Source organism: Hyaena hyaena, unplaced genomic scaffold (genome assembly GCF_003009895.1).
Source record: "Hyaena hyaena isolate Hyena2069 unplaced genomic scaffold, ASM300989v1 scaffold_291, whole genome shotgun sequence".
Taxonomy (NCBI): Eukaryota; Metazoa; Chordata; class Mammalia; order Carnivora; family Hyaenidae; genus Hyaena; species Hyaena hyaena.
In genome coordinates this window covers 1,055,798-1,078,904 of record NW_024080921.1, presented here as the reverse complement: position 1 = coordinate 1,078,904, position 23,107 = coordinate 1,055,798, and the positions used below count along the sequence as shown (strand labels likewise).

The 23,107-nt window shown below is 36.9% G+C and overlaps 1 protein-coding gene across 7 annotated transcripts in view; it reads right to left on the bottom strand.

The window, feature by feature from the left end:
* Window positions 1-23,107, bottom strand: part of HEATR5A (HEAT repeat containing 5A) — a 117,430-nt gene that overhangs the window by 18,337 nt on the left and 75,986 nt on the right. For 6 of the 7 annotated variants that reach the window (XM_039247134.1, XM_039247136.1, XM_039247137.1 and 3 more), the window contains 10 exons: window positions 21,993-22,172; window positions 18,232-18,471; window positions 16,530-16,711; window positions 15,009-15,077; window positions 13,384-13,563; window positions 10,558-10,780; window positions 7,972-8,220; window positions 4,233-4,360; window positions 2,775-2,922; window positions 1,449-1,721 (listed from right to left, as the gene is read on the bottom strand). In XM_039247134.1, the coding sequence (XP_039103065.1) occupies window positions 1,449-1,721; window positions 2,775-2,922; window positions 4,233-4,360; window positions 7,972-8,220; window positions 10,558-10,780; window positions 13,384-13,563; window positions 15,009-15,077; window positions 16,530-16,711; window positions 18,232-18,471; window positions 21,993-22,172 (1,872 nt within the window). The remainder of the gene's footprint in view (window positions 1-1,448; window positions 1,722-2,774; window positions 2,923-4,232; window positions 4,361-7,971; window positions 8,221-10,557; window positions 10,781-13,383; window positions 13,564-15,008; window positions 15,078-16,529; window positions 16,712-18,231; window positions 18,472-21,992; window positions 22,173-23,107) is intronic. The other variant, XM_039247138.1, reaches the window with a different exon arrangement.

Genomic DNA, 23,107 nt, shown 5'->3' with positions numbered 1-23,107 from the left:
TATTTCTAGGAGAGAGAGAGAGAGACAGCGTGAGCAGGGGAGGGTCAGAGAGAGAGGGAGTCACAGACTGAAACAGGCTCCAGGCTCTGAGCTGGCAGTCAGCACAGAGCCCGACGCGGGGCTCGAACCCACGAACCGCGAGATCATGACCTAAGCGAAAGTCGGACGCTCAACCGACTAAGCCACCCAGGCGCCCCTATTTTAACCATTTTAAAGTGTACAATTCAGTGGCATTAAGTACATTCACAATGTTGCGCAACCACCACTACTATCCAGCTGAATTTATTTTATATTAAACTCTTTTTTTAAAGAAATTTGTAGCAATCAACTCAGTACAAATTATTAAAAATTTAATGGTCACTAAGAGTTAAATAGTTATGTTTAAAATGAAGGAGATTAAAACTAAAACGGTGAATTTTATGTTTCCAGAGGCTACTCAACAGCCCTCTTATGGTGTATTTTTATCCCCTATCTTCTGCTAGTCACTTTTTCTGCCACTCTTGGTGTAAGGCAGTGTCTGAGAATAAGGAATATAGGTTTTAATTCAAAATGAAGCTGAAAATCATGTTAAAAATAAGACAGCACATAAGTGGTCAAGATATGTGTAAGAAAAAAAATGCTTACTAATTAAGAAATCTATTAAGCACTGAGTGCCAATTATACTAAATTTCCTGAAGGATACAGTATTTCATTGGAAACAAGACATATTTGTTTGTATAGAAGTTTATCTTCTTTATATGTAATAACCAATTATAGATAATGGCTCTATATGATGCATAAAACCTATCTACATATAGAAGCAGCATTATACACACATATACACATATGAAAATGTAAAACTCATTATGAGCTGGAGTTTTTAGGGAAGCACTACAGGTGACATAGGCCTGGATATGAACTACAAAGGAAGGCAAATGATAAAAAAGGAGGGAAGGGATGGGACTCTTCAGATCAAGTAACACCATGGACAATAGCACAATAGGGATGAGCACGAAGGAATCAGGAAGAGGCAGTGACTCAGCAGAGCTCTATGGGGCCTTAAATACTACATTAAAAGTATGTTCTAAACTGATTACAAATTTCTGAGATATGGAAAGTCTGTTAAGTACTTTTTACCAAAAACAAACAAAAAAGAAACAAAAAACAAAAAAACAAACAAAAAAACAAGCCCAAGGGCTAATCATTGCCACTCACAGGTTAAAAATACTGTCAACCAAAGAACATTACCTGTCTATAGTACATGTTATCTCTATATTTACCTTCACCCTTTTAGTAAAACAAATTACGAGATTGCAACGTTAATCTTAGAGGATTAAAAACATTACCCACCAAAACTCTGGGTGGACATTAGTTTAATGAGAAAAGGATTGGAGACCATTATCTCCTTTATTTATTAAAACCATTTCTCTCTTTCCAAGTCAAGAAGAGCATCACATCCCACAGCATACCTTCAGGAGAGCACACTGCAGGGAGTTCGGAGAGGATAACTAATGCTGCTGTCACCAATCTGCTTCCATCTTCTGATAGCACCTGTGGCTTGGTAGCTTTGACTCCAGGGCTACCTGTCAATTTAGGATTTAGTTCTGGAAGCTGCCTAACTAGAATGCATACACACAATTCCAGGGTTGCAAAAACCAAAGATTTCCCAGGCACAAGTCCTCCTGTGTCCTTTCCCTCTCCAAACTCTGGCAGCGTTTCCTTTTCAGCAGCCCCGTCATCAACTAAAACACAGAAAACATAAGTGTTGAATAATTACTTTGTGTGTGCTTTGCTTTTGGTTGATGGCAATTTCATTTCTGCTGTAGGTAAAACATTTAAATGGCTAAAGTCTTGGGTGTTAAAGACCAAAAGAGAAAGTTATAGAGGTAAAAGGAGTTGTCGTTATTATGACTTCTTATTGCAGAGGATCAAAGAAATCCTTGGTAACCCTCTCAGCCTTAAAATACTGTCTGGTTAACACCTTGCTGTGAAGAATGTGAACATAACAGGTCTAGCTCCAGCGCCGACTGGCCCAGAATTGCCTGACTCTGGGGCTTCTTTTAGATGACAGAAAAAGTCCTTGTGTTTTAAATCCACTGTTAGATGGATTTCTTGTTTTATGTGGTCAAATGTAATATTAAATGATAAACTCATCAATACCAAATTAGACTTATATATAAACAATTTAATCACTTTGCAAAAAAGTAAGTCATTAAAAAAAAAAAAAAACCTGTCATTAGTTATGGGGCACCTGGCTGGCTCAAGAGGAAGAACAAGTGACTCTTGAACTTGGGGTTGTGAGTTTGAGCCCAAACGCTGGGTGTAGAGATCTCATGGTTCTTGAGTCCTGTGTTGGGTGTTGCACTTAAAGTGCAGAACCTGCCTGGGATTCTCTCTCTCCTTCTTTCTCTGGACCTCCTCTGCTCGTGATCTCACACACTCTCTCCCAAAGTAAAGAAATAAACATTTAAAAAGAAATTGTCAGTACTTCTGTGTACACTGGTAGACACTTACAGATAAAGTAAGTACTTACTCAGTATGAGGGATACTTTCTTCCCTTCTAGGATTTTGTTAAAATTCTCATTTTCCTGAGGAATAGTAGTTTGGCTACTGACAATACCCAAACTAACATGTAGACGTGAATAAAAGGACTTAAAGCCATACCTAGAGAGGTTTCATTTGTAATACACACAAAAGATTATCAAAACAACACAGACATAAGAATGGTTTAAAACAATGCTGATTAATTTGATTATAATAAGATGATTAATTTGGCATTATGGGTTAACATTCACCTTCTGCACTTCGTCTTTTCTCCTTGACATGTTCTTGAGCTGCACAGATAATCTGTCTTACCACTTCAAGTGAGGCCAACTGAACAGAAGGTGATTCTCGGGTCAGAATTACTCGATGTAGTACATTCAACAACTCAATGCCCAAGTCCTATCATAGGAAACATTTAGAGGAAACTGTAGTCGAAATCAAATACTTCCTTTTTTAAAAATACCAGTGTTAAATGCCATGAAAAAATTAAAAAAGAGAATATAATAAATTGCTCACAAAAAAATAAAGGTATAGGTACAATAAAGTTAAGTAATACTTGTTCCACTTTAAACCAACTCCAGATTGGTTTTTGTCCAATCTTGCAGAATACGGCACTATGACAAAAGATCATTTTTACACAGGTCCTAAAACAGGAACATGGTAAGGGAAACTTCCAAAAAAAGATGAGAAACGTGACTAAAAGAATTCAAGAGCTGCCATCTAGATTTCCAGACCTGTACTGAGGTTTTCTAGTAATGGCAACAAAGGATGCTAGGAGATGGATGGAGAAGAAGGACACTTAAAGTGATAAGTTAATAAGCACACAATGGCTATCTCTCTAAAGAATAAACTACACTGGACAAATATTCTGATTTTCCACTTTTCTAGTGCTTATTCTAGTGGCTTTCCTTCATCTTTGAAAATAACGAGTAAATCTGTCATTATTATACTTGTTTTAACATACAGAAAAAGCAAGAACAAAAAGTTTAGAATTTATTCAAGTACAATCCAAGTCAGGTAGGAAGCTGATTAACAATGTAAAACTAATAAACAACAGTGTTAATAGGTTAAATTACAGCCTACATAAAGAGAAAAATCATAGTTGCTCTTGCGAAATAAGTTAAAGGAAATGCCACACTTTTACAGCGGTCCTATTATCGTGGTCACAACTGGGTTAGGTATTAGTGTCTGACTCCACCTACAGGCTAGCCAGTAGTCTCTTTAAAAACCAGGAAGGAGAACTCAGGCAATGGGAACACTCTGTAACAGACGTTAAGTACATGAACCAAGTAGGTTCTCTCTTAGGGAAAGGGAATAGAAGATACAGATGTATACAAAGAACAGGGTGCATCAAAGCAGAAAAATACAAAGAGGGAATGCCACATGTTACTGGTGGCTACTATACTGGACACTGAAACATAGCACCTTCTCATCATCATTGCTGAAAGTTCGACCCAAGAACTGCTAGAGTGAGTGGTTAGGTGGTGACAGCAGAAATCAGTGCAGAAGCAGGGACAGAAACTGATGTTAGAGGCATGACTGCTCCTGGCTCAATATAATTGCTGTCCAGTTTTCAGACCTAGTTGTGCAGCAGTTTAGTTTTCTTTTTACTTCTCTGCGTTCATTTTCTGTTTGCTGTGGTAACCTGAACATGTTTTATTCCTGTTCCTTGAAATCTACAGAAGCCTAACAAAAAAACAAGAAATCACCTGATCACTGCCAATTTTAGACCTGGGCCAAGGAACATCTAGAAGAGCCTGTAATGCATGTAAGCAAGCGGTAATGCTTTCCATGGTTGCATCTGAACGTAAGGAACACAGAAATTCCACACTGATTCCTGTAGAAAACCAAAAAAAAAGAGAGGCTTCTTTAGATTCTTGGCTTATGAAGTTAAGGAATTCATTTTATATTTTGATAAGATATACCAGTAAGCTTAACAAAAAGGTAATATAAACAAACCACAATGAATTTAAGAGTAAACAATTAAGGGGTGCCTATGTAGCTCAGTCAGTTAAGCATCCAACTCTTGTTCTCAAGGTCTTGAGTTCAAGCCCCATGCTGGGCTCCACACTGGGCACGAGCCTACTTTAAAAAAAAATAAAAGATGAGGGGCACCTGGGTGGCTCAGTCTGTTAGGCATCCGACTTCAACTCAGGTCATGATCTCGTGGTCCGTGGGTTCAAGCCCCGCATTGGGCTCTGTGCTGACAGCTCAGAGCCCGGAGCCTGTTTCGGATTCTGTGTCTCCCTCTCTCTCTGCCCCTCCCCAGCTCGTGCTCTGTCTCTGTCTCAAAAATAAATAAACGTTAAAAAAAAAAAAAGATGAAACAATTAAGTGATAAAGTAGGTCTTTTAGTTGTTTTTATCCACATGTACATGTAGAATAATCTTAATTAGGCTTGTGTACTACTGCATAGTTGCGATGAAACAGATCAAAGATGCCAAAAAACTTAACGTGTAGAGTTTTTTGTTTTTGTTTTTGTTTTTAAAGTAGGCCCCCATATCCATTGTGGATCTTGAAGTCATGACTCCAAGATCAAGAGCTGCATGCTCTACCAACTGAGCCAGCCAGGTACCCCAACATGTAGCTGTAGAACTTTAACCTTACTAAAATATAGTGAGTGATTATCATGGAGTAGGCACTGCATCTTTACATATACCATTTCATTTCATTCTCACAATACCTGAGGAAGCAGGTACTATTTTTCTTTGTTAAGATTTTTAAATAATCTCTATACCTGACATAGGCCTTGGACTCAAACTCTGATATCAAGAGTCTCAAGCTCTACTCCCATCTGGGCACCCAAGGTACTATTACTAATACTCTTTTTGATAGAGAGATGAACACATAGAGCTGAAGTTATTTAATTTGCTCAAGGTCAGTTACAATGGGGTACATAAATAATTTGAACTGAAGTGGTTAAATTGCATAGCTTATACTCCTACTAACTGCCATTCTTCATTTTATAAGTTTGCTTTTAAAAAGCTCTTGTCTCAAGATGATTGGAAATAAAGTTTTAATATACCCAAGGATACAGGAAATCTGATCATGTCTGGCCTGAGAAGGAATAATAAGAGTTCTCTGAACCATAAACTTTATTTAATCATTTACATTTGTAACCTTTATGTTTCATTTAATCAATCATTTCTTTATAGGTAATGATTGATCTAATGCATTGCTTTCTAAGAACTAGGTAAAATACAAAACATTTCTTTCATTTTTCTAGACACTCATTGTATCTTAGAAAGATGATTTCACTTTAAAAATGAAGTTGTGTCTTCATAGCCTTATGGTGACTGAAGAAGTAAACATACACCTCCATGGGTCTTTTCCAAAGTCACTGTGGAGTTTATCTTACTAGCAAGTAGAGAGTGGAAAACACAAACGTAAACCACAGGACTGCTTACATTAAAGGAGTTGCTCTTCCTTCTTTTCGTGAAACTGAGCTTGCTTAATCAGGCATGGAGCAAACCGACTGCAAACCCTACCAGCCTCTCTCAAAAGTCAAGCACGAAATGGATTTAGCTTATACGAGTTCTTCTGATGAAAGTGAAGATGGAAGGAAACCAAGACAGTCCTACAACTCCAGGGAAACTCTGCATGAGTATAACCAAGAGCTGAGGATGAATTACAACAGCCAGAGTAGGAAGAGGAAGGAGGTAGAGAAATCTACTCAACGGATGGCACTGAAGAAGAAAATCAATGACATATCTAGCCAGCCGCCTTGGACTGAATGGACATTCAAATAGACTCCAAGGGCCAAGTACAGATGGTGATTTATTGTGCATACAACTTCTGCAGAATGCCTTCATTTGAGCATTGCTGTATATACAATTACTTACCAGAATGCTGCAGTTTTACAATTTAGCCAGGAATCTGTGGAGAGATTATGTTCACTAAGAAATCCACAAATGTAGTTTCCACCCTTTTCTACTACTCTCAGTAGTCTTCGGCATGAAGAAAAGAGATTTCAAAAATAGTCCTTCCGTTTTACCATATTTCTCACTATTGCCATCCCTATGCAATTCCCATTTCAGAACCAATTCAAATTTATTAAACCATGTCCCCCTCCTGACATGTAAGTAGATGGAGTTGCTAGAGGCAAATCATTTACTGCTGGCTATTGTGAAACCCAAAATTGCACATATCACAGGCTTGCTCATTGGAAAGATCAGTTTTAGGCAGTGTTTATGTGATACTGAATCAACCAATTGAAAGTTGAACGATTTATGTAAACCGGATACTTGACATCTCACAGACAGAAAAAAAACAATAAGGGCACTCCTAAATCCCTTTTTATTATTGAAAACAGCTTGAATTACCAGTTTATCCTTATAATTTGAACCTCAGTTGATATTGTAAAGATATTATTACCTTTAGGGGGGTAATTTCCAAATTTTGTGCTTCCTCTCTGGACAGATACGACCTCACTGGTGTGCTGTTTTGGGATGGCCCCCTTTGTCCAAACGTTTACGGGCTTATATTGCATTTGTGGTTTATAATATTATGGAGAATGGGTTGTTTATAACTGGAATTAAATTATGATTTTCTTTGCACCAACTTAAAAAAAAAAAAAAAGTATACTTCCTTGAACCCTACAATCCTTAAGAAGGCAAATTGGAGCCCATGGTGAAGACAGGTAGACGCCCTCAGTATATTGATATTTTTAGTATATATAGAGAGAAATTTTAAAACTTTGTAATTTTTAAAAAATGTTTATTTTTGAGAGAGAGAGAGAGCACATGCGAGCACGAGTGGGGGAGGAGCAGAGAGAGAGGGAGACACAGAATCCGAAGCAGGCTCCAGGCTCTGACCTGTCAGCACACAGCCTGATGTGGGGCTCAAAACCATGAACTGTGAGATCATGACCACAGCCGAAGTTGGATGTTTAACCAACTGAACCACCCAGGTGCCCGTAAAAAATGTATAGTTATACATGGATCTTTTAAAAATTATGTGCAAAGAACTAGGACTGTCTTACAATTTCTATAATTCATTCAACATGATGCTGAAGCCAGTTTGTAAATGGGATTCTAGACTTAATAAAATCTACAATTTTGTAAAATGTATACAAGTCCACTCATTTATATCAAGGTTATCACTAACACCTAACAAAGATGAGGTAACTGCCACCAAGAGTTGATAGGCAGTGAGGCACAATTCAAGAACAACTCTGTAGGGTTAGAAGCTTGTTAGTTTTTTTTTTTTTTTTTTAATGTTTTATTTATTTCTAGGAGAGAGAGAGAGAGAGAGAGCGTGAGCAGGGGAGGGTCAGAGAGAGAGGGAGTCACAGACTCTGAAACAGGCTCCAGGCTCTGAGCTGGCAGTCAGCACGGAGCCCGACACGGGGCTCGAACCCACGAACCGCGAGATCATGACCTGAGCGAAAGTCGGACGCTTAACCGACTAAGCCACCCAGGCGCCCCGCTTGTTGGTTCTTTTACTAACCTAAAATAAGATGGAATCTATCAGTGCAGACATCCTCAGGTGACTTTACTGTAGCCCCAGATGATGAACCCTGACACATAGAAGTAGGTGTTACAGGTCTTGAAAGATGAGATGCACCTTCATCTGGGTCAGCAACCACAAAGCCCGTGCTGGTAAGCCACAAGGCTGTAGCGTGCAGGATAAGCGCCCAGGAGCTGTAATAATGCAATTTTGCATTTTCACTAGTTTCTGCTGTGTAGAAAGCACCACCTACGAAAAAGTGGAAGCAGTTTCAGGAGGAATAAAAGAGATTAGCTCCTACTACATTTTCTGTCTTCTTTGTTGTAAAATAACACCACTCCTATCATCCCAAGTTTCTTTAAGGAACTTATATATGGTGTGTGTTTGAAACAAATACTGCTACCCATTTACTTACTTACAAGATTAATATAAACATTTTGCTTACTTATAATCACTTACTTATAAAAAAAAGAAAAGAACCTTACAACTTTGTTATACCACTAATTTTTATCCCTCCTTCTGTAATCACTTTCCTCAAGTCAGTGTGAAATCACTCCCACAATAGGTTTTCGTATTCATAACAGATGTTTCACAGTAGATGTTTGTATTCATAAATAATATGTGCTTTTATTTTGTGTTTAACTTTACTTAAAAGGCTCCATGTTGTATGTAACCTTTGTTATTTTTGAGAGAGACAGAGCACAAGTTGGGGAGGGGCAGAGAGAGAGGAAGACACAAAATCGGAAGCAGATTCCAGTCTCTGAGGGGTCAGCACAGAGCCTGATACAGGGCTTGAACTCACAAACTAAGAGATCATGACCTGAGGTGAAGTCAGATGCTTAACCAACTGAGCCCACCCAGGTGCCCTCCAAACTTCGTATTTTTGAGATTTATTTATGTTGATTAATGCCTGTCATTCACTAGTGGCTGACAATTAAACCAATAAATCAGTTTATTTCCATTCTGATGCTACTGAAAAGTACAGAAACCATTCCTATCTCTAGAATTCCAGGTAAAATTCTTTTTTTTTTTTTTTAATTTATTTTTGAGACTGAGTAAGACTGAGCATGTGTGGGGGAGGGGAAGAGAGAGAAGGAGACAAAGAATCCGAAGCAGGCTCCGCGCTCCAGGCTCTGAGCAAGCTGTCAGCACAGAGCCTGATGCACGGCCCGAACCCACAAACCGTGAGATCATGACCTGAGCTGAAGTTGAATGCTCAATGGACTGAGCCACCCAGGCGCCCCCAGGTAAAATTCCAGTAAGAGTTGGCAGGCTAACCTAGAATTTATCAAAGAGTAAAAACAAAACAAAACAACCCAAAAAACAAAACAAAAAAACCCCCACAGCATTTTAGAATAACATGAAGAATAAAAGTGGCTACTAAATATCCAATCCATAAAATGGCAATAACTGACTACAATATTAGATGTCTATCCCCTTTACATACACCCAAATCTAGCTGCACTAAACCCCAAAACGTAAAAAGTAAAACTGTAATGCTTTTAGGTCTTTATGACCTTAAATAAAAAACCTGTGAGGTATTACACAAAACTACAAACCATAAATGACTGATTACATTAGTTTTAGAAAGATAAAAGAAAGAATAAGCTATAGACTTGGGAAACACGCAATCATAAAGTAATAATACTAAAGTTATAAAAGAGATTAATAAATCAGTAAAATCATGACAAATACCAAGTAGAAAATGGACAAGGATTATGACTAGGTAATTGATGGAAGAAGAAACTTAGCCCATAAACCTATGAAAAAAGTTTTTTTAAAAAAGTTTTGTTTTAATGTTTTATTTATTTCTGAGAGAGAGAGACAGTGTGAGCAGGGGAGGGTCAGAAAGAGAGGGAGACACAGAATCTGAAACAGGCTCCAGGCTCTGAGCTGGCAGTCAGCACAGAGCCTGACACGGGGCTCGAACCCACGAACTGTGAGATCATGACCTGAGCTGAAGTCAGACACTCAACGAATGAGCCACCCAGGCGCCCCAAAAAAAGGTTTTTAACCAATGAAAAAATAAAACAATGAAAAGCTATTTCAGACCCACCTAATGGCAGAAATTATCAAGTATGACAACAAATAATGGTAGAAACTGTAGTGAAACAGAAACATGCTGTTGGTGGACATATAAACTGTTTTAACTGCTGGGGTCCCTGAGCGGCTCAGCTGGTTAAGTGTCTGATTCTTTGCTTTGGCTCATGTCATGATCTCATGGTTTAGTGAGTTCAAGCCCCACATCGGCCTCTGTGCTGGCAACGTGGAGCCTACTTAGGATTCCCCCCACTCCCCGCCTCTTCCTCACTTGTACTGTATCTCTTAAATAAATAAACTTTAAAAAATTGTTATAACCGCTTCGGAGAGCAATATGGCAATATCCTGTGAGGTAAGATGTGCATGCCTTATCACCTAAGCAGGTCAACTTCAGGGTATTTAGCCTCAAGCAACTCTCACATGTTTAGTCTATAAATGGGAATTATTCTAGAGAAATGTTTCGGAGAAATATTACCTGCTAAGGGATAAATTTTGAAAAGTTACTGTTACTCTAGGAATTATGTAAATATTTTACAAACCCCTTACCTTCAACGGGAAGTTGGGAGGCAAATTCTGAAGGCAAAGTTAAGAGAGCAAAATCCTGAAGCGCAGCAAGCCAGAGCCTACTCAGCGTGCCCAGGTCTGTGTGGACTAAGTCCAGCAATCCATCTGATGAACATGACCCATTTCTGACACTCTCTTCTGAACAGGTCGTAGTCTTCAAAGGTTGTCTGTGGCTTTTATGTCTTTCTACAGCAATTATGTAGACCTGTTAAAGGGTTAACTTGTAAATAGGAAGCTCTTGCACCTATTAAAAAGGTGCTATAATATTTTTATCTTGCTGAGGAGACCAATTTACCTTTGAGCATACTGGACTTCAAATGCACTCTGATACCAAGGTATACACACGTAGCCACACACACAAACTGGGATAGAAAGATCTAAAAACGTTCTCTTTAATGATATGCAACTGAGGATAGCAAATGCTTGACAACTATGCTGGCATTCTGCAGTTTTACATCCCTGATAGCTCTAACTAAATGATCACAACACTCTTTCTCACTGAGCCTAGTTATAGCCCTATAATCCACGTCAATAAATGGCTTGGGGTGACCACTTCTAAACTGCAATAAGCTGAAATACATAAATATTTTCTTTCAAAGTTACTACTAAATCACTATAAAAAGTTTACATAAATAGACTGAATATTAACTGTTTATAGGACTGTAGAATGTGAAAGTAGGGGGGCTGGAGTTGCTCACTCAGTTAAGCATCTGGCTCCTGGTTTCGGTTCAGGTCATGATCTCAAATTGGTGAATTAGAGCGCCACTTTGGGCTCTGTGCTGACAGTGTGGAGCCTGCTTAGAATTCTCTCTTTCTGTCTCTCTGCTCTCCCCTCCCCCCACTCTTGTGTGTGCTCTCTCGCTCTCTCAAAATAAGTAATTAAACTTAAAAAAAAAAGAGAAGCCTATATATGTCTTAGACATTATTCTAGAAGTAGCATGCAAAGAAGATACTTTATTACAAATAGTTTATTGTCAAGTTTGTTTCCATATAACACCCAGTGCTCATCCCCACAAGTGCCCCCCTCCGTGCCCATCCCCCCTCCCCTCCACATCCATCAGTTCTCAGTTTTTGTCAGCATTCAAGAGTCTCTCATGGTTTGCCTCTCCCCCTTTCCCCCACCATTTCCCCCCTTCAAAGAAGATACTTTATTAAAATAAAATACTTCATGGTAAAAGAACTAAGCCTGAAATCTGTTTTTTTATGGCCATAAGTTTATGAATGTTTTTCAGGGTCTCCTGGTAATGGAATAAATTTGATTTTGATATCTAAGAATTTCCTAAAGATAGATTTGTACTAGACAAAGAATGTTAAAGTACACATGATCCTGCACTTAAATTTTTGTTTTTATTCTCAACATTTTGAAAGCACATTTGCAGGGTTACTAAATTGTGCAGCTTCTATAACAATAGTTTTTAGATGGCCTCAGGACACCACACAAGTAAGTGAGAAATGTTTACAGATTCTCAGGGGAAAAAAAAAAAAAGAATGTGAAAGTATTTAACACAGGACATAACATGTACTACCTCTTTATCTACAACTCCAAAATCCAAAAAGCACTGAAAAATAATTAATTTGGTGGTAAAATTGACTGAATTTATAGGAGGGTATTTATAGGTATTTAGAGTCCCTAGTCAACATAGTGTGAATATTCAAACATTTTACTACAGCTGTATCAATGTGCTTGATTATAGTTTCTATGGTATTGCCTCAATTTTTTTGGAGGAATACATGGAATATGTACTGTATTACTTCAGAAAAATCCCCCAAATTCTGAATTCCAAATATATCTGGCTCCAAGGATTTTAGACAGGAGATTATGGACCTTGGTTATACTGAATCTGGTGGTCAGTCATTATTTTTACTGAGGAGAGAATGGGAGGTAATGGGCTTAAGCAAGAGCCTAGAGATTAAGATTATTATAAAGAACACTACATAAGTAGAGAATTATTTACAAAAATAGGTTAGATTAGAAAATTTGTGTGTTCTACTAACAGTAAATGTTTAAAAGCATCAGCGTTGACTGTTAAAGATCATTAGTTCTAACTTACTAAATCTACGGAGAACAACTTCCTAAATAAGGTTTGTCAAACCCAAATAATGACAAAAATATGGACTCACTAATCTTCAAGTTTTAATTTGCTCTAATGGAAGAAACGTTTTCTTACATACTGGTTAATTCTCTCAGTTGCAATCTAGGACTATATACCTTCATTAAAATGATATATGAACTGAGGCTGGCCAAATTGGGAACTGCTGAAACCCCAATGATGCGTATACATGAGTGCATTATATTATTCTATCTACTTTCATATGTGCTCATTTTCATAGTAAACTTAAAATTATTTATCTTTCTTCTGGATTAGAAGAGTAAATAAAGTTAAACATTTTCCAATAATATTTCACTAATTTTGAAAAAGAAAATGACTTATTTAATAATTAAAAGCTATTCTATGAAAGTGTTCTAAAAAAAAATTGAAGTATGTGTACGGAATTGATATAACATACAAGCAAACCCACAATTCCAAAATTCAGATTTCAATAAAAGTTGATTTCTATTGGTTATTATAAGGTCTTTCCAGCTCATGGCTGTCCCTTCCTAAAGTAGCAGATAATAGGCAATAAAGGATATTTTAGAATGCCTGGAGAAAAAATCAATTAACACATAAGGAAATCTCATGTTGAACATCTTTTGTTAACCTTAAAAATGGACTTATTTGTGTTTTAAATAGTTACTTTCAGTTTATAGCCTACGGTGTTTATATTAACAATGTCTAAAATTCCAGTTATATATGGAGAAGCACTAACCTCTGCCCAGGCTTTCAGCACAGCTAAGATCTCCATGGTAGAAGCACTTTCATTGTATAAGTGACTCAGAGCCTCTTTTCCAGCCTGTATTTTTGTTAATGATGAAACAAGCAACTGATGAACTCTTCGAAGATCATTAAGGTCACTTACAACTCCACTTGTTATCCAGGCACTGCAAACCTGGTTTTTGAAAATCAAAAGTTACATTTAAAAATGGTAAAAACCTCCCTTGTGAGTTCAGCAGAGCTCACCCATATCTCAGGAATCTAGACATCGAAATCATCTTGCTACCAGGAAGCCCAATGGATATGGCTGATAATGCCAGTCAAAAGCCAGCATTTTAAAAGAGAATGAAGTCTAAGGTTGAAGCAAGGAAACCAGTGCTGGTAAGTAAATAAATCAGAGTTTCAGATGTTATTAATATGGAGAAATAAAGCCATGAAAGGTACCACTTTGATAAATGTTTGGATTAAAATTTGAATTAAATCCTCAATCTTGATTATTTCCTCTTACTCTTTTAAAAGCAGAGATAACTGCTGAAGGATAAAGAACTTAACATTTAAAAACCCAGTGAAAATTTTGATCATTTTGACAACAGATACTAAAAAATATTTTTAAACAAAACATCATTACTAATTCTCCAATGCAAACAGTTGCTCAATTATCAGAGGTTGTCTGGTTTTCCCAGATGTCACAGTAGTTTTCCTTTTCTAGAGACAACTAATTTTTCCTCTTCTATTTATATAGTTCCTGTCTCATTTCACAAAAAATTTTAATGACTTATAGTAAGAATACAAAGAGGTGATAATAGAGACCTCGTACAACATTTAATACACTCTCTGAATAGTCAAGGTAACTCAAACATATCCTAAATACAAATGGATTAGAGAAAGTTGAAAGAATGGGCTAAAATTAGTTTATTCCATTTCGTTTATAAATAATTCAAGTCAGTTCTGCTTTAGGGCTGGATATTGAGGGTCTGACAATCACTCCTCGAAAAGTAACTTTAAAATTTTTTTAATGTTTTATTTATTTTTCGGAGAGAGAGAGAGAGACAGCGTGAGCAAGGGAGGGTCAGAGAGAGAGGGAGTCACAGGCTGAAACAGGCTCCAGGCTCTGAGCTGGCAGTCAGCACAGAGCCCGACGCGGNGATTAAATATATATATTTCTGTATATAGGGAGATAAATATGGTAAAATATTAACAATGGGTATGAATTTCAATGGTTTATAGGAGTTTGTTTTAATCGTTTTACAATTTTTTTTTTTTTTAAATGTTTATTTATTTCTAGGAGAGAGAGAGACAGCGTGAGCAGGGGAGGGTCAGAGAGAGAGGGAGTCACAGGCTGAAACAGGCTCCAGGCTCTGAGCTGGCAGTCAGCACAGAGCCCGACGCGGGGCTCGAACCCACGAACCGCGAGATCGTGACCTAAGCGAAAGTCGGACGCTTAACCGACTAAGCCACCCAGGCGCCCCTCGAAAAGTAACTTTAAAATTGTAGATTATAATGGCTCTTAGATACATGAAAAATGTTCAGTCTCACTTGAAATAGAAATCTAAAGTACTCTAAGATAACTTGTGCTAAGGGAGGTTTTACTTCTTAAGCTTTGTCCTTTTAATCACTTACCTGACATGCTTTGGCAGTGACATCAGGTGGAGTCTCTGAGGTGAAGGCTGGCCTAAGTGCCGCTCCTACCTGACAACAAATGATAGGAAATATCAATGAGTTCGATTGCGCAAACTCTTCATCTCTTTAATATTATTTTAAAATTGTTTACAATAGGTATTCTGGACACCTGTTTTTCCTGCCTGTCCAGTATATCTGTTTTTAGATAAAAGCACCTCAATTTTCCTTCAAGGAACCTTCTCTCTCTCTGACTCTTATCCCCTGTTGTTGCTATGGAGCTGAGGGTACTGTGTGACCCAAGGGATCCAAACAGGGGTAATGAAAGCTCTCCTTGAAGATGTTTGCTGGGAGTACTGGGGCAGAAGCACAGTCTCTTTTTAAGAGTGAGTGCTTGGAGCTCATTCGGTTAAGTGCCTGACTTTTGGGCTTCAGCTCAGGTCATGATCTCGTTGTTTATGAGTTGGAACCCTGAATCAGGCTATTGTGCTGGCAGCGCAGGGCCTATTTGGGATTCTGTCTCCCTCTCTCTCAGCCCCTCCCTCACTTGCATTCTCTCTCAAAATAAATAAATAACCTTAAAAAAAAAAAAAAGACTGAGTGCTAAGAGACAGCCATCTTGATACCACTTGGAGAGAGCAAACTTGAGAATAAAGTGGGTATAGAAGACAGCAGAGCCAACTGTGATTCTTGAAAATAATTTTCTTCTTCAGCTTAAGTGAGCTGTAATTATATTTCTATCATTTGCAATTATTTTAAACAAGCTCTATGCCCAACATGGGGCTTGAACTCATGACCCTGAGACTGAGAGTCCCATGCTCTACCCATTGAGCCAGACAGGTGTCCCTCATCTGCAATTTTTAGACGGTTAAGAATATAACAGAACTCCCCTTAAGTTGAATTGTAACATTTCATTCTAATATGATAGTTCTATATAACAACAATCCCTTTCTTTTGCTTTCTCCAGGAATATACATGGACATTTCCTGCTAGGAAGATGTGATGGAGACAGCCAGTCAACTGGTAAACTGTTCCTGTCTCCCTAACTGCTAGCCCACAAAAGCTGGCCCTGAATCATGAGCAGTAGGGAAGGATGAAAGCTGCTGGAGGATTACATGTGATGTTTGTGATGGAACATTCATCTATTCCAGGAGTGACAATTTTAAGATAAAACATGCACGTAGCCTAAATGGAATATTTAGTAATGGTTTAGTGTATCTTAAGAATATTCAGATATTTTGTAAAGAATTTAATTAGCAGAGTATTTTATTCCCCCACATTACCCAGAAGGTTTTAACTGTTAAAACCTTTCATGTTATAAAATACCTGCTTATGTACCACTTTGCTTTTACTTGGGAGATTGTTTCTTCAAACATATGCATTTTCTATATTCTGATTATATATTGGTGATCTATTAGCAGAGACATAGACTCATTTACGTGTTAAAAAGTGATATGCCAATTGCTTTCACAGACTTTTTATCCCAGGTGTTAAAAGATAAAGTTCTCAACAGAAAGTGCTTACATTGGCTTGATACTGTTCCAGAATTACATGACCTGGAAACTCTGGTTCTGGAATAGCTGCAAATCGCCGAATAACAACTAACAGTGTTTCAAGGCCAGAAAGACGGAGCTGGTCACTGTGATCTGTGGCAGCCATAAAGGCCATGCGAATTAAGTCGGCAAGATGTAGCACCAAAAAGTCATCTACAAGATTAAAAACGTCTTATCAAGAAAAAGCATATGCTAGAACTGAGATTTATGTTAAATAATCACTTATCCTTTTGATTTCACACACTTTTCTAGCTTTCTTTTAAATATCTCTGATGTGATTTACTGTTTCATTTTCCTGCTCGTTAAACATAGACTTTAAAGCTGGATTTACTAAGCTCCTGCAAATAATCACATGCATAGAACTCCCAAAGCAAACAATTACGCAGCTATTCAAAAACCAAAGGCAAAATTAGCATCCTTTAGAAGAGTGTTAATAGTACCTTCAATAAAAACTTTGTTTGGACTTTCTGATAAAAGCATTTTAGAAGATATTTAGGAAACTTTGGGGGTTAACGAATTAGGCAGTTAATTTAATTATTCTCTTTATGTCAAGTTGAAGCTAAAAGACTTAACGTTTCTTTGGAAAAACATAGTTTTATGTGGTTCTTTATATGGATTAAATTATATTATTTTTGTATGTCTTGGCACACATACAAATAATGGGAATATTAAAAATTACTTGTAGCTATAAAATTATAAATGAGAATTCCTTTCATTCCTACAATACATGCTTTGGTATGACAATTCTACTGAGGAGAGACAGGACAATCATTTAACAATATTCCAACAATAAAATGTTCAGGGATACAACTAACCTTTACCTAAAGTATATCTGGGACTAATTTTAAGAATGTTATAGGTCACAATAAAAAAACCAACTCATCTTAGCAAGTGTCAATTATAATTTTAATTGGGAACAAAGGAATAAGTAAGCATCTCTGATACACTAATTTTATACCTATCAGTTTCCAGCATGGTGCTTATCACACATAAGAGACGCAATAAATGCTTGCTTGAAAAATCATTAAAACAGAGATACCTAATTCATACTCCCACAATGGCAATAGCAACATTTTGCTATATAATTCTTTTGTCTGGTAAAAAATATATCCATGGCTTTTAGATATGTGCACTGTGTCTTTGGACATAATGTGCTTAAGTGAATTTTGAAAATAGGACATCAAACCATAATACACACATATATCCCTTTAGGTAGAGACAATAAATCTGAACAATGAAAGGTGGAAACAGTCTTGCAAGCAGGTTTATTTTATAATGTGATAGGCTCAAATGTTTTCTGGGTAATATTCATGAAACCAAAATAATCTATAAGCAAGATTATTGTGAGGTGTAATTCAGAAAATAAAATTTGGGAGCTAGCTAATAATGTACATTCTACTTTCCAAGAACATGATTATTCTCTATAAGTTTAACTCAGGCACATGCCCATTAAACATAAGTAAATGACACTTTAAGAAGCTCAATCAGTAAAAATGTGTTTAAACATTAGAACTATGCCTAACTTTTAGCTTATGTAAATATTATAGTCAGGTTTCATAACGGATTTGGAACAATACAAACTACTTTCTAGTGTTAGTTCTTAAATTAACATGAAAAACGCAGACAACATTTCTATGTATATTTTTTGGTCTTTTCATTATTATGTCACTTACTTCTTGAATCCCTTTTTTTCATTTCTTGTGCTAAAGAAATGTCAAAATGTGCTCTGTGAGCATTCTCACACTGGTTTATTATCCTACAGACACATTCAGCAGCAAAGACTCTAGTAGCCCATCGGGGATTGGTAAAAGGATAGGATTTGTCATCATTTCCGGTGGTCAGAACTGAGGCATCATCCCCTTTATCTCCTTCCTCTTCTTGCATTGTATCCACACAAGTTACAGTTGTAAAATCTTTTATCAAGGGAGAATACATGTAATTACAATCAAATGGAAGATACATTTATGACTTCAAATTCAGACTAGAATTGTTGTTGCTCAATCATACATCTTCAACAATGTAAAATAATCACATCTAATAACTACAGACAACAGTGGTATCCAAAGAAATGCTGTAAGAACTGTTCCAGGTCAAAATGACAAAGTTGTTCGAATTATACTGAAAGTTAAAAACTAAATATGATACTATAGACATGATACTAAATATTAGGAAAATCATCAGTCCTCTGTATGTAGACATTTATGCTTAAGAAAGCTCAAAATTCTCTTCTATGGACTATGGTAGATTGCACTAGGGAGGTTGTTTTAACACTAGGGCCTTGAACAGATCTAAAGAAGGTTCTTGAGCCTACTAAACATGTCTGAAAATATTTTTCTGAAAATAGACTCATTTCTGTCATTTGTAGTCTCACAATTTCCTGATGGTTCAAGCAGTGAGGAATGAATTCTTTCCTCTTTATATTAACTGCTACCCTATTAACTCTGTTTAACTCAACTTCAAATGGAACTAAGCTTTAAGAGACCAAACTTTTCCCTCTTATCTTAAAAATTTTTTTTAACTTTTTGGGGTTCCTGGGTGGCTCAGCTGGTTAAGTGCCTGACTTCAGCTCAGGTCATGATCTCATGGTTCATAGATTCAAATCCGGTGTTGCACTGACAGCTCGCAGCTTGAAGCCTACTTTGAATTGTGTTTCCCCCTCTCTCTCTCTGCCCCTCCCTGACTCGTGCCCTGTCTCTGAAAAAAAATAAATGTTAAAAAAAAAATTTTTAATAAACTTTATTTTTTGAGAAAGAGTGTGTAGGCAAGCAGGAAAGGGACAGTGGGAGACAGAGAGAGAGAATCTTAAGCAGGCTCCACACTCAAGGTGAAGTCTGACATGGGGTTTGATCTCCTGATGGTGAGATCATCACTCAAGCTGAAATTAAGAGTCAGACACTTAATCGACTAAGCTACCCAGTGCCCTTTAAATTATCTTGTAGGTCAACATTTCTTGAGTGTGTTATGATAGCAAAGATTTCACAAAGTTATGGCAAAGTCCTGTCATCAGACTAAGATAATAAGCCAAGAAAGACCGAAATGTGTGTTTTCCTAGTAAGAAGGGATAAAGCCAAACTACAAAGGATAAAGAACAACTGGTAAAATAAAACTGAGCAAGTAAGCTCTGGGAGATACCAGAAATATGTGAGATACAGAAAACTGTAATCAACCTGTCTATCTAGGCACATATAGATTTTCCTCAAAGGAGAAGCTCCTGTAAGTTCTCAAGTAGCGGGATAGAAGAAAGCCTCAACAAAGGAAAACATGTATAGCACAGTGACTGAAAGAACAGATATAAATCAATGGAAGAGAAGAGGACAAATGGGAATCAAGGTAGACAGTAGAAATGTAAAACAAAGTTTTTAAAATAATGCCTTTCTTCCTTTAACTCAGATAATACATGAAATTATAAAGCTTGAGTAACTGAGTTTAAGAGCTACTGAAGTACAGTAGGAAGCTGGATTTTATCATTTTTTAAAAGTTTTTATTTAAATTCTAGTTCGTTAACATATAGTGTAACATTGGTTTCAGGAGTAGAATTCAGTGATCACTTACACATGACATCCAGTACTCCTCATGAGTGTCTTCCTTGCTACCCATCACCCATCTAGCCCATCTCCCACCCACCTCCCTCCATCAATCTTCAGTTTGCTCTCCATAGTTAAGAGTCTCATGGTTTTTTTCCCTACTCTTTTTCCTCCTTAAATTCCAAATATGAGTGAAATCATAAGGTATTGGTCTTTCTCTGACTTATTTTACACTTAGTAAAAAACTCTAGTTCCATCCATGTCACTAAAAGTAGCAAGATTTCATTCTTTTTAAATTTTTTTTTGAGATAGAACATGAGTTGGGGAAGAGCAGAAACAGAAGGAAAGAAGGGGAATCCCAAGCAGATTTCACACTCTAAGCACAGAGCCTGACGTGGGGCTCCAATTCATGAAACACTAGATTATGACCTGAGCCGAAATCAAAAGTTAGATGCTTACAAACTGAGCCACCCAGGTGCTCCAAGATTTCATTCTTTCTGATGGCTGAGTAATATTCCCTTGTGCACATATACCACATCTTTTTTATCCATTCATTAGTCAATGGATATTTGTAGTCTTTCCATAATTTGGCAATTTTTGATAGTGCTGCTATAAACCCTGGGGTGCATGTGCCCCTTTGAATCAGCATTTTTGTAGTCTTTGGATAAATATCTAGTACTGCAATTACTAGAGGGCAGCTCTATTTTTAAGTTTTTGAGGAACCTCCATACTGTTTTCTAGAATGGCTACAATAGTTTACATTCTCACGAACAGTTTAAGAGGATTCCCCTTTTCTCTGAACCCTTTCCAACATTTGTTGTTTCCTGTCCTGTGGTGTAATTTTAGCCCTTCTGACAGGTGTGAGGTGGTATTTCAACATGGTTTTGATTTGTATTTCCCTGAGGATGAGTGATGTTGAGCATGTTTTCATGTATCTGTAAGCCATCTGTATGTCTTCTTGGAAAAATATTCATTTTTTCTCCCCCTTTCTTCACTGGATTATTTGTTTTCTGGGGTGCTGAGTTTTAAAAGCTCTTTATAAATTTTGGATACTAATCCTTTATCAGATATGTCATTTGCAAATATCTTCTCCCATTCCATAGCTTGCCTTTTAGTTTTGGTGACAGTTCCCTTTGCTAGGCAGAAGATTTTTGTCTTGATGAAGTCCCAATAGTCCATTTTTGATTTTGTTTAGGAAGCTGGGCTTTAAAGTCATGGTAAAGTCTGAATCCATCTGTGTATGTCTTTGGACCAATTACCTAACTTTTCCAAACCTTGTTTTCTCTTGTGTAAAATGGAGTATACTGCCTACTCACTGGATGGTTAAAGGATTAAATCAGGTAAAGTATGTATAGTACCTGGAACAGAATTTGTTTCTTTTCTTCCTCTCATTTATTTTCTCTGTTACTCCAAAGATATAAATTTGAAGGACCCTAATACACATTCTCACTAACCATTATCTTATAATCACAAATACATTAAGTAAATAACACTATTTTTTAACGCTGTTTGAAATCAACATTACCGAGTGTAGAGAAACTTGCTTGCTCAAAATGTTGTAATTTTTGATGATTTTTATATTAAGTTGACTTGATGAAATCCCTCAAATATTTTATGTATGAAAACAAACGGGCTATTGGGGCTATTGTAAGTCAGGTCATCCATTTTATAGTATAAATAAGTCTATTTTTTATTTTATCTTAGACAGGGAAGTCATAAAAGATAATCAGAAGAATAAAAAAACCCGCAAGCTTAAGTGTTAGACTTAAACACTAGAATCTTCATTTGAAAAAAGCAACAAGCAATGATAATCCAAATACTCAGATAAAATTAATAAATTGTCACTGGCAAACACTTTTTAGAACATTTTTCTTTATATTTTATTTCTACTGGTAACCACCAATACTTACCAGCAGATGCAGCAAGTACATCTTTACAAAGCTTTAACCAGAAGGAGAGCTTATCCACTGCCATAGATGTAAGCATATGGTTTAAAGTCTCTTTGATATCATGGCATAACTTCTGATCTGTTTCCTTGTCTAGTAAGGTCAATAATGCCCCTTCAAGGCCCACTTCTCTGATGTTAGCATCTGACAAGAAGAAAATCGATGATCTAAGTAATACAGAAAACAAAACTGCCATATGAGAAGTATACACATTCTGGAGTTATTAAAATACTACATGCAAATATTCTCACTGCAAGGTAATAAAGCACCTTAAAGAGGAAACATAAGCCCCTTGATCTAAGCCTCCTCTCATTCTGGAAATGCCAAAAGAACAGATAAATTTTCTCTTGAAGATTTAACTTATCAAGCTTTTACTTTCTGTTTTATTTTTTTTAAAAGTTGAGAGAGGGAGAGAAGAATACCAAGTAGGCTCTGTGCTGACTGATGTGGAGATCAATCCCATGAACTGTGAGATCATGACCTGAGCCAAATCAAGAGTCAGATGCTTGACCAACTGAGCCACCCAGGCAACCCGAACTTATCTAGAATTTATGAAAGCATTTAGATTCTAAAGATAATGCTACTATTATACTATTTTGTAAGAGAAATGATCTTTTAAAGACTAGAAGGAAGCAGTAGGATAAAAGGTATAGAGTAGGGAATATAAGTCAGTGGTACTATAATAGTGTGGGGTATATTGACAGATGGTAGCTGCACTTGTGAATATAGCATAATGTTTATTTAAGCTTGTCGAAACATGGTGCTGTACACTTGAAACAAATTCACATTGTGTGTCAACTATAATTCGCTTAAAGAAAAAAATCAGAAGGAAGCAGTAGGAATGTTTCGGATTAGGAGTCTAAAGAGAGAAAAAACAATGTAATGTGTGAATCATGGTTGGATCCTAAATTTGGGTGGTGGTAAGGCAGAGTAGGAATGAGTCATAAAAGACATTTTTTGGATAACTGGGGAAATATGTGTGAGAAATGCATATTCTATGATGGCTACTAAATCAATGTTAATTTTATTAGGTGTGGAAATAATGCGTGGTCATGAAGGAGAATGCATATATTAGGAGT